The sequence below is a fragment of the Primulina huaijiensis genome, chromosome 1 (assembly GCF_012295235.1).
Source record: "Primulina huaijiensis isolate GDHJ02 chromosome 1, ASM1229523v2, whole genome shotgun sequence".
Lineage (NCBI taxonomy): Eukaryota > Viridiplantae > Streptophyta > Magnoliopsida > Lamiales > Gesneriaceae > Primulina > Primulina huaijiensis.
Window position 1 is genome coordinate 1,830,664 of NC_133306.1, and position 12,026 is coordinate 1,842,689.

The 12,026-nt window shown below is 33.3% G+C and overlaps 1 protein-coding gene and 1 pseudogene across 2 annotated transcripts; both read left to right on the plus strand.

Annotated features, from left to right (window-relative positions):
- Window positions 1-4,423: 4,423 nt before the first annotated feature.
- On the plus strand, window positions 4,424-6,488 carry LOC140963906 (uncharacterized; annotated as a pseudogene).
- A 360-nt stretch (window positions 6,489-6,848) lies between these two features.
- LOC140975551 (ferredoxin--NADP reductase, leaf isozyme 1, chloroplastic) lies at window positions 6,849-9,797 on the plus strand. 2 transcript variants are annotated; one of them, XM_073439309.1, is made up of 9 exons: window positions 6,849-7,123; window positions 7,585-7,819; window positions 8,138-8,271; window positions 8,344-8,422; window positions 8,529-8,620; window positions 8,718-8,795; window positions 8,893-8,955; window positions 9,211-9,445; window positions 9,549-9,797. In XM_073439309.1, exons 1-9 carry the CDS (start codon window positions 7,016-7,018, stop codon window positions 9,614-9,616), a joined length of 1,092 nt encoding a protein of 363 aa, XP_073295410.1. In that variant the 5' UTR covers window positions 6,849-7,015; the 3' UTR covers window positions 9,617-9,797. The 2 variants fall into 2 exon arrangements, with proteins under 2 accessions (XP_073295410.1, XP_073295419.1); XM_073439318.1 differs by having other exon boundaries at window positions 6,961-7,123; window positions 7,574-7,819.
- Window positions 9,798-12,026: the final 2,229 nt, after the last annotated feature.

Here is a 12,026-nt window from a genome sequence, read left to right on the forward strand (position 1 = left end):
GACGCCGGTCGACCACACCGAAAAACTGTTTACTGTAAGTGTTGGTCTGACGTCTGATTAGTTCTTAACGAATTTTAAAACTTTTGGAATTGACTAGCAAGTTACACGTGCATTGCACGTGATGAATAAACGTTGTAAAAAGTAAGTAAACATAAAACACTTATATTGAATGAAATCAAAAGAACTATTTTCTATTGAAAATTCATAATATAAAAAAACATTATCAAATTTTTTCTTATTTAATTTTCAGTTTTTGGGTCATCTCTGTGTGACTGTTTTGTCTAAGTTTCATCATCATTTTACTGAAATCATCTATTTTTTCATTATCTTGAATTTTTATGGTTTCTTTTTTGAAACATGATGAATTTTGTTTCTTTTTCCGTGGTTTTGTCATTTCATTAGTGTTTGTTGTCTTCTTATCTTCATGTTGTACTTGTTTTGCCCTTTTTTGCGTTCGTTCTTTTCTTATCTTCATTTTGTATTTCATTGATGTTTCAGTTCTTTGTTTTCTTATCAGTATTTCTCTTGAGTTGTGGTTTCTCAAATCCATCTACAATTATTGTTGTTATTCCATTTTAGTCGAGACAGACTTGTCTAATTTGAAAAGAGAATTGTGATCTTATTTTCTTGAAAATTATTTAATGTCATCTTGTTTTTGAAAATTATTTAATGATCCAATCTTCTTGATGATGTCAATGATATATGTGCATAATTATATTATTCGATTAAAAAAAATATACGTAAATATCAAAATAAATAAAATGGAAACATGTTTTGGTCATTAATGTAATTTGAATTACTTGCTAAATGATCAAATTCTCCGAAGCGAAAATTAAGTTAGACTAAATTTGGCTTCTTGCAACTCGGTGACTAAAGTTTCTTTTCGCATTATCAACTCAATATTCGAGTTTACATTTGGATAACAAGAATTTATTTCCTTAACGATTGAATTTCATATAAGTAACTTTTGTTACACTTTAAAAGCTGCTCAAATTGTTGAATAACATTTGATAAAATCAAGCCATGTACCATAGTTTCTTGCAATACCATATTTATATTGTTAGTACATAACTGGTGGACTGAAAATAATGCTATTATTTGTTTTAAAGAAATATAGCATTTAAAAAGTAGTCACTTGTACATTTATGAAAGTTAACTTTCGAATAGTTTTTGAGTTACGTCTTGTTGAAATTTGATATCTTTGTCGAATAATAAATACTTTGACTACTATATTTTTTTGATCAAGTTGGAACATATCAATAAGCATTTATGTCTTTATTACGGACGTGTAAAACTTTTCTTTGGCTAGTGAAGTGGGTGCATGGTCTGCCGTATATGATTGAATCTTATTTAAAATTATTAATAACCATCGTGACAAATGATATTAAATATTGGATTTGAAGTAATTTTCATTTATTTCATTAATATTAGCTATTTTTCTCTTCAGCTACGCCAATTATTATCTTCGTTAGACTAATTATGTGATATATAATTAAATATATAATGGTTGTTTATTAATTACACGTTACAAAACTTATGATAATTGAATATGTTTTGATTTGTTTATTTATATTTGAATATAGTGAAATATTTATAATAATCTATTTAGCACTTGGCATATTTATATGTGTTAAATTAAAGTACTTGGTATAATCATGAAGATGAAAAACGATTTTATCTGTTAAATTTTGTTGTTGTTAATTTTTAAAATAATAATACTATTAAATTTATTTTTTTAAAATGAGTGGTTAAATTATTTCAGAAAATAATCATGTATACATTTGTTTGGAGATTATATTAATAGATTATCTTCGTTAGACTAATAATGTGATATATAATTGAATTTTTAATGGTTGTTTATTAATTACACGTTACAAAACTTATGATAATTGAATATGTTTTGATTTGTTTATGAATATTTGAATATAGTAAAATATTTATAATAATCTATTTAGCACTGGGCATATTTATATGTGATAAATTAAAGCACTTGGTGTAATCATGAAGATGAAAAACGATTTTATCTGTTAAATTTCATTGTTGTTAATTTTTTAAAATAATAATATTATTAAATTGATTTTTTAAAGTGAGTGGTTAAATTATTTCAGAAAATAATCATGTATACATTTGTTTGGAGATTTTATATTCTCGAATTAGTATTAATAATTAATTAATTCTATTAATTAATGAAGGACTTAAAAGTAAATTCACAATTCAAAAAAGATTGACACTTTTATATAGGTAATAGATAATAGATAATAGATGTTAAATTTCATTGTTCTTAATTTTTAAAATAATAATATTATTAAATTGATTTTTTAAAGTGAGTGGTTAAATTATTTCAGAAAATAATCATATATACATTTGTTTGGATATTATATATTCTTGAATTAGTATTAATAATTAATTAATTCTATTAATTAATGAAAGACTTAAAAGTAAATTCACTATTCAAAAAAGATTGATACTTTTATATAGGTAATAGATTGGTTATCACCGTCTTTTTTAGATTCTCCAAATTTTCGTACTTATACTTTGTTCAATGACATTTATTCAATGACATTTAGAAAAAACACCTTTAAAGTTGAATTTTTACCATGTCTATTAGTATATTCTGATTCTGAAAGTTTTGTTTTTTCGTGTTTTTACGATTTGAATAAAAATAAATACAATAGTTTCTTTTATCTACGAAGGGTGTGCTATCTATATCTTATATCTTATTCAAGATATATCTCCAATCAAAAAGTTTTCATGTTATTAGTATCCGGGATGTGTTGATTCGTGATCTTGGCTCCATGGATGCGGCTATTTATTGCTTAGATCGTTGGTTTAATGGCACGACAGGTCTTAAGCATATGTATGATTTCTTTGTTCACAAAGAGGGAAGATGACCATGGAAACCTCTTATATCAAAGTTTTTCATCCTACCTAAACATCGGTTTGTGCTTTGGTTATTTGCACATGTTAAGTTTCTTACTCGGGATAGACTTGGGTTTGTTCTGGATAATTCATGTGTGCTGTGTAGTGATGCACAGGAGTCCAACGACCACATTTACTGCAGGTGCAGGATTTCGAAGAAGATATGGGATGTTGTTAGAGATTGGTTGGGAATGAAGAAAGGTATGGGATTGGCAACGGCTGTTCTGAAAGCCTTTCGAGGTGTTTATCGAGGCAACTCAACGATTAACAAGATGAGATGTATGACACTTGCAGTTACGATATATCATGTTTGGAACACGAGAAATAGGGCGATTTTTGAAAACGAAAAGCCGGACGTTGACGCTATTATTAAGAAGATCAAAATTTTAATTTATCGTTGTATTCCGAGTGCGATATATGTCATGGATGATGTGTAATATTTATTTTGACGTTAAGAACTATGTCTTTGTTTTAGTTTGGGGATACCCAGTATAGTTGTACTTGTACTATTCTTTTTACCTAATTTAATGGAAGTAATTTCATTAAAAAAAATATGTCAACGATATATAATATTAGCCGCTATATCAAGCAAAAAACAAGTTACTTAGAAGTTTGCAGTTTAAACAAAATCAATTAGTTAAAAAACCACATGCAGAAAAATCAGATAAAAAAATTCATAGAGTAGGTCTCTTGTGAGACGGTCTCACAAATCTTTATCCGTGAGACGAGTCAATCCTACCGATATTCACAATAAAAAGTAATACTTTTAACATAAAAATTAATACTTTTTCATGGATTACCTAAATAAGAGATCCGTATCACATAATACGACTCGTGAGACTCTCACACAAGTTTTTATCAAATTCATAAGAAAGCGACATGATGTCACAAGCAAGACAGCCATTAATCAGCCGAAAACCCATATTTTTATGGTATTTGCGTCTGATTTAGATTGAACATAGATTTTAAAATTCGTGCAGTTACAATTTAAGAAATTTTAAGGATATTATTTTATTAGTTGATTTAAGAATTTTTAAGGATATTATTTTATTAGTTGATTTAATCTTAAAAAATAAATTGTTGAAACTAAATTGTTGCGCATGGGTTAATTCAATTCATCTATTTATATTAGTACATTCATTGGCTCTTGAATGGGAAAGAGATTAGGAAGCCACCGCTGACATGAGGAATTGTTGTTAATTATGCCGAATGTGTATGATAACTGGGAGAGGCTGGTGGAAGCCACGCTGAAAACAGAGAACCTTCGCCAGCTTGCGCTCTGTTCCAGCTTCAGCAGATGAAGCACCTCCTACTCCGATTATTCCCAGATTTCTTTTTCCGGTTTCGAAATCAATTCTCAGCAGCTTGCAGATGTGCCTGGTACTATTGTAATCCGCCCTCCTCTCAATTCTTTGATTTTAGTAATAATATGAGCTATTCGATTTGGGGACTGATTATTCTCTGCTTTCATGTAACGTTTCTTCTCTATGATGTCTGATGTACTTTATCAGAGGGATTGGTGAAAAAATTGTTAAATAAGCCAATCACGTCTCCCCACATCTTGGAGAAGTCTATCTTGTTGGCGGATTTTGCCATCCTTTTCAAACGAGAATGCGCGGACCTTAAATCCAAGACTCGAACACTCGCGTATCTTCTGCGCCTGCAGGCGCGTGCCCGCAAGCATTACTTTGCTCGCCGCATCGTTAGCTACACGGAGCAAGTCCTGGATGAAGCATTGGCCTTGCTGCTGAAATGTTCTGCCAATGTCTTGAAGCGTGCGTTCACCATTATACCCACTGCCGCCTTCCCCAAAATGTCATCTCAACTACAATCATCTATTGCCGATGTCAGCTGGCTTCTAAAAATCTCTGCTGGCTGTGAGGGCCACACTGGCTTACCTCCATTCGCCTGCAATGACCCAATCATCTGTCTTATATTGGAGCAGATCGCCATCTTGTCCATGGGTTCAATGGAGGGTCGATCCAATGCGTCTGGGCTTCTGGTTACTTTATTTCGCGAAAATGATCGGTTTGGAAAGTTGTTTATTGAGGACGGTGGAGTTTTACCCTTGTCGAAATTGATGAAGGTAGGTGCATTAGAAGGACGGAGGCGGGAGAATGCTGCCAGGGCGATTGGATTGCTTGGAAATGACCATGGAATTGTCAAGAAAATGATACATACTGACGTTTGCTTAGTCTTAATTTGTTAGAAGTACTCAAAAGAGGCCCGATGAAAGTTCAGGCTTTAGTTGCTTGGGCTGTGTCAGAATTTTCCTCACATTACCCCAAATGCCAGGATCTTTTTGCACGGCTTGGCATTATTCGGTTGCTCGTTAGTCATCTCGCCTTCAGAAGCAAATACCATGTTGCCATCAATACCATTTTATTGACAAGTGGTGTGGTAGCAATACTGCAGCAAATGACATTGAGATTATTGGGAATGGTGAGGATGTTGAAAACTACATCTCCAGTCCATTGAGGACTGAGCAGCCTAATATGGAGCAAGATGTGGTTAATGGTACCAGGGCTTTGCAGGGTAACAATGGTTTTAGTCAGAACAACCTTGGCACGAGCAATGACGATGATGTTGCAATGGTAAATCCTATACATTTTTTGGTATCTGGAGCGAGTGTTGGAGCTCAAGAAGTGGAGGACCCTGTGATCGAAGCATATAGAAAGACGATGGTTTTAAGAGCCCTTCGCTACCTTGCTAAAGGGAATCATCCCATATGCCCAAGCATTTCGAAGCCAAGAACTTTACGGATCTTCGCTGTTCTTTTGAAGAATGGACCTGAAGAAGTTCGTCACAATTTGGCCATGGCATTGATGGAAATCACTGCAGTTGCAGAGGGTGATGCAGAGTTAAAATCGGCATTCAACCCCAACTCGCCTGCCTGCAAAGCAGTCTTTGATCAGCTCTTTACGGTCATTAACGAGTCCGATTCAAAAATACTCATTCCTTGCATTAAAATAATTGGAAATTTGGCTCAAAATTTCTGTGCAGAAGTGTACAAGAATGATAAACCCCCTTGTAAATTTACTAGACAAGGGAGAAGCCGAGGTTGATAGTGAAGTGTGTGCCACACTCACCAAGTTCATATGCCCCGAAAATGATCTACACCAGCATTACTCTAAGTTAATCATCAGCGTAGGAGGAGTGCATCACCTAGTTCAGCTGGTGTACTTCGGAGAGAAGATTGTTAAAAAACGTGCTTTGACAGTGGTGTGCTATATCGCATTGCACGTGCCAGACAGCGAAGATGTCGCGCAGGTGAATTTGCTCACTGTTCTGAAATGGGCCGCAAACTAACTCTGGTTGATGCGAGATGAATACATGTGCACATTGTTAGAAGGGGTTGAAAGGCAGTTGTTACTCTATCAATCTTCAAGACACCATTGAATCGATGGAAAATTTTTTTCCAATCTTTTTTACTTTATTTTCTTTACTATATTCATTCTTGAGTAATTTTGTAAGATGCAGATAGTTCATATTTTTGGGAGTCATGTGGAGTTAATTAGATTGTCAAATGTCTCAAACTCGTCAGGGATTACTAGATGGATAATCTGAAATCCAGGAGTCATCATGTAATTGTATCAATGGTAAAATAAAATATAGATACAACAAACATATATCCATATATTTTTATCATAAATAAAAAGCTATATTTTCCTAAAAAAAAACTCAACTTTTATAACCAAAAGAATTTCAAAGACGACATGTCTATTCTAAGCTTACAACGAGATACAACACCAATTTTTTAAGGGGGAAAAAAATATCTCATGCTGCTCTACGATGTCCAAGATAATTTAATTTGAGATAAATCAATTTAGTTTTCTATTAGTAGAATCTATATTGGCAAATTGAGACAAGAATCTTTTTTTAATCCTCTGAGGCTGAAATATGAGAATCAGATATTGCACATATTCTTATCCTCACACCCGCCATGCATTGGCCTTCGAATATCCTCCACCCAATCAAATAATCCTCATACCCATTTCTGCTCCAAATTTTCTTATTTTTCACAGCATCACTTAATCTTCCCACTCCCTTTCTTCTATTTTTCACTTTTTAAGTAAGTTCTCTGTCATTTACAGCCATGGCTGCTGCAGTCAGTGCTGCAGTGTCTCTCCCTTCCTCCAAGTCCTCTTCTCTTCTTCCTGCCAGAACATCCATTATTTCCACAGAAAGAATCAATTTCAACAAGGTTTGATCCTCACTTGATGTTTTTCATTGTTCATTACTTCAAGAAATTTCTTATCAAGATACGGGTTTTGTTTTTTCTTCATGTATTTTTTGTGTTTATCTCGAGTTTTTTGATACTTGTTCCAAGAATTTGCCCCTCGCAACACTGCATTTTTCATGCAATACTCTCGCTGCAGTTTTATTCTTATGTTACAGTACAAGGTTACATTTTGGAAATTGTTTGATCACTTGTGCTGTATTATTTAGTTTTGTGGTTGCAAAACTTTGGGCAACTATTGGGAATTTTGACGAGGGCAAGCTATTGTATTTGAGTGGTCTAAAGCTTCACGTGTAGAAAAATCGTTGCCTTGTGTATCGAAGGAGTAAAGTTTACTCCTTCAGATTTCAATATTTTTCATTTGAGTGGTTTGCTCTATTAATCTGCGCCTTCTAAATTTATGTTACTGAACAGATCTTGTGCAGGTTCCTTTATTCTACAGGAATGTGTCATCAGGTGCCCCAGTAGTGCTCATTAAAGCACAAGTTACCACAGACGCCCCTGCCAAGGCAGAGAAGGTTTCAAAGAAACAGGAAGAAGGGGTGATAGTAAACAAGTTCAAGCCTAAGGATCCATACATTGGCAAGTGTCTTCTTAACACCAAGATCACAGCTGATGATGCTCCCGGTGAAACGTGGCACATGGTTTTCAGCACCGAGGGTATTTTTCCATCTGTAGCATATTGTTCATTGAGTAGAGTAGTTGATTCGAATGATTTTTTGATGAATTCTCACTTTTCCAGCTTGGCAAGCGAGACTCTATACAATAAATTCTGCTAACTACGAAAACAATGACTCTAGTACTAGATAACCTATTGTGTATCTCACACATCTCCCGCCCAATACAATTTGGAGATGGTTGTATCACATAATCGCTTGGGTCATATATATGAATCATAATGAGATGGCTAGTGCAGTGTTGAATTGCGAAGCCGATTGTTTATGTTGTTTAATTGTGTCTTGACTGTTTCTTGAACAGGGGAGGTACCTTACAGAGAAGGACAGTCAATTGGGGTGATTGCTGATGGGGTAGACAAGAATGGGAAGCCTCACAAGTTACGGCTATACTCAATCGCAAGCAGTGCCCTTGGCGACTTTGGGGATTCCAAGACTGTAAGAATTCGATAATGTGAAATTTTATTAGCAAGAAGAAAGTGATTTTAGGAATAATTATTCTTTGTACAGGTTTCTTTGTGTGTTAAAAGGCTCGTCTACACCAACGACCAAGGGGAAATCGTCAAAGGCGTTTGCTCAAACTTCTTGTGTAATGACTAGATTCTATAGACAGTTGAAAATGATAAAAGCTACAATATACTTGCTTATTTTCTGAATTTGTACAAAGTTTTAATGGTATATATCTTTTGCTTCAGGCGACTTGAAACCAGGAGCTGACGTGAAAATAACTGGACCTGTAGGCAAAGAGATGCTCATGCCAAAAGACCCCAATGCGAACGTTATAATGGTGTGTTACATGCTATTGTGATCATGAATTTTCAAATAAAATCCATGCATTTCTTTGATAATTGCTAGTATTTATATAATTGGAACTCACTGTATAGCTTGCCACTGGGACTGGGATTGCTCCCTTTCGTGGTTTCTTATGGAAAATGTTCTTTGAGAAATATGATGACTACAAGGTAAAACCGAATCCACCACAGTTTCTACAATAAGATTTGATCTTGTGGCTGTTCTTTGACAACATGAATTTATACGTTTCTGTTTCTCCTACTGCAGTTCAATGGATTAGCATGGCTGTTCTTGGGAGTTCCTACAAGCAGCTCATTACTCTACAAAGAGGTAAACTTACACCCCCAACTCCCTCGAGTTTTGAAGCTGATTGACATTCGTATTCTGCTAAATGAAGACTAAAATTTTCTGGTTCGATATTCTATAGAGTATCAATAAGCCCTTTCGCCTATTGTGAAAATTCAGAACAAAATATGTGATGTTTCTTAATCAAGACCTATTGCATTCATGGCATGACGTGAAGTTGATATAACATTTTAAGAAAAACAAATAAACATACCAAGCTTGTTTTGGTGGATGGGGCAGGAATTCGAGAAAATGAAGGAGAAATCCCCTGAAAACTTCAGGGTGGACTATGCAGTTAGCAGAGAGCAGGCAAACGCCAAGGGAGAGAAGATGTACATCCAAACCCGAATGGCTGAATATGCAGAAGAGCTATGGGAAATGCTCAAGAAAGATAACACCTACGTCTACATGTGCGGGCTGAAGGGAATGGAGAAGGGTATTGACGACATAATGATATCCTTGGCTTCTAAAGAAGGTAAATATACGTATATGCGCAAACTTGTAGCAGTAACGTGTGTATACGGTGTGTTGCATGATCCGGATGCTCGTATCTAAGCTTGTTATTTATTGTTTTTCAGGTATTGATTGGATAGATTACAAAAAGCAGTTGAAGAGATCAGAACAATGGAATGTGGAAGTGTACTGATTCTTGATTTTTCTTGTGTTTTTGTGATTTCATCTGTGCTGAATTAAAGAAAAGGTAACTTTCTTGTCATATAATTTCATTTTGACCCTCTGATCATTGATATTTCGAGGGCATGGTTCACAAGAATTCGAGGAACGATACAAATTTCAAGTCATATAATGTTAATATAAGCTTTCCTTCATTCTTATGTTACATAATTTTTTACAGCGCAGATATGATCTGAGCAAGATAGTTTTTCTTGCAAAATCGTGTCTTTTACTCTCCAGTTGTATTAAATATATGATCTGATTAATATTCAATTTGTCTTTGGATATGAAACATGAACATTGGTAACCTTGTGAGTTTAATTGTATGGAACATATTTAGTGAATTTATATGTTGTGTAAGTTAAGAAATTATAATTATCTTATATTAGTTATTTATATCTTCATGTGTATATCTTTCATATTTTTATTTTGAAGCATTCACAAAGTGTAATATAAAATGCTGCTAAAATAGCTTTTTAAAAAATTATAAGCATAAAAAATATTTTAAAGTCCAATTCAAAACAAAATAAAATATTTTATTTTACATAATTCGGACTTAATTATTCATTTTTTATTATTAGAATACACCCTAAATAATGTAAGTTTCAATTAAAATTATATTGAATGCATTTCATTAATTGATACTAGTGCCCCATTGCCTTTTTACATGTTTAAATGCGTGACTTGTTTATACAGTTGGAATATTTATGTAAACATTATAAGTTTTGTTATTCTCAAATTAAAGATTTTAGGATTTTGTGTGAGACAGTCTCACGGTCGTATTTTATGAGACAGATCTTTTATTTGGATCATCAATGAAAAAATATTACTTTTTATGCTAAGAGTATTACTTTTTATTGTGAATATCGGTAGGGCTGACCGTGTCACAGATAAAAATTCGTGAGACCGTTTCACAAGAGACCTACTCATAAATGAAAATAGGATTGAAGATTTTTCACATTTTAGAAAAAAAAAATCATCAATAAATTATATAAAGAGGATATAATTATAATTTTAATTGAAATTTTAGCAAATCAATAAAAAGTTAGATAATCTAAAAGCTTCAACTTTAGTTAAATCGTAAGATCAATTTTGATATCAAGCATTAGACTCACTCTGCTTTTTGCGTGTATGATTCAAGTTCGAGTTCTTCTCATCTCATAAATTAGGATCTCAAAAAAAAAGAAGTATGATTAACTTTAATTAAAAAAATATAGAAGGTTATATATACAAAAACCCTTAATATAACAAAAAAAATTTTACTTGCCTAATTAGTTGAGATCCTCACCAAGTAAATGCTTGCAAGCTCACCCAATGGATCCATTCGAATTTTATGTAGAATGTACATGATAAGCATATTTCTTGATACAATTAATTATGTACATGATAAGCATATTTCCTGAGCCAAGCACTCAAACACACTAGACAAATCAACATCTCATCCCTCGTTCCCGCTTTCCTCTTCATGTTCTCGTTCTGCGTAAACTGTATGTGGTTCTGTGTAATCTGTCGATAAAATTCAGGTACTACTTCATTTCGCCGTCGTGGTGATTTGTGCCACTGTCGCGACAGTCTGCCCGTTATATTGTGGGAAAAAGTCTTCCATTTTGATCCTCGAAAAAGATGACAGATCTGTTTTAAAGAAACTGTACTTGTTACATCTAATAACATACTTCTTTTGTTCCGTATTTTGTCTTTACATACACGACTTTATTGACGGTGCTTTGTCTTTTCGCTATTAGCAAATTGGCTAACAGAAAATATCCAGCAAAGCCAGGAAACTGAGGTGAGTTTTGGGAAAAGGTATTCCGGGAAGACGTAGTAAGCAAAGCTGTAGATAAAGGCGACCAGGAAGAATTGGTTTCACGTCAATCCACCCTTAGCTCTCTCTTCTTTCTCATGAAGTGCGAATGATTACAAACCACCTCAATTATCTGAAATTGTTGAACACAGCAAATTTATAACATCTCTTAATGTAGTTTTTACACTGTTTAATCGATTAGAAAATGATGGTAAAAAACATCGATCAAACAAAAAGTAGAATATATTAAGTTTAAGAAAGAATTTTTTCGTATAAAAATTCAAAAAGAAACTTATATTTTTTTTCGTTATTTATTATCATCAGACACAACTTGCATTAGAGTAACACAAACCGACGGCTTAAGTTTTATAATTGATAAAAAAAACTTATGTGATAATGTCTCACGAGTCAATTTATCTCAAAATTATTTCTTTTTATTATAAATATCTACATTATATTGATTGGTAAAATAATCTTTTACCTTGATTTAATATTTTTCATTATTGGTTTTATGTTTTGCATATTTTAGAAACAAAAAATTATTTGGTTATATTTATCAAAATCTTAACATTTTCCTATTTAT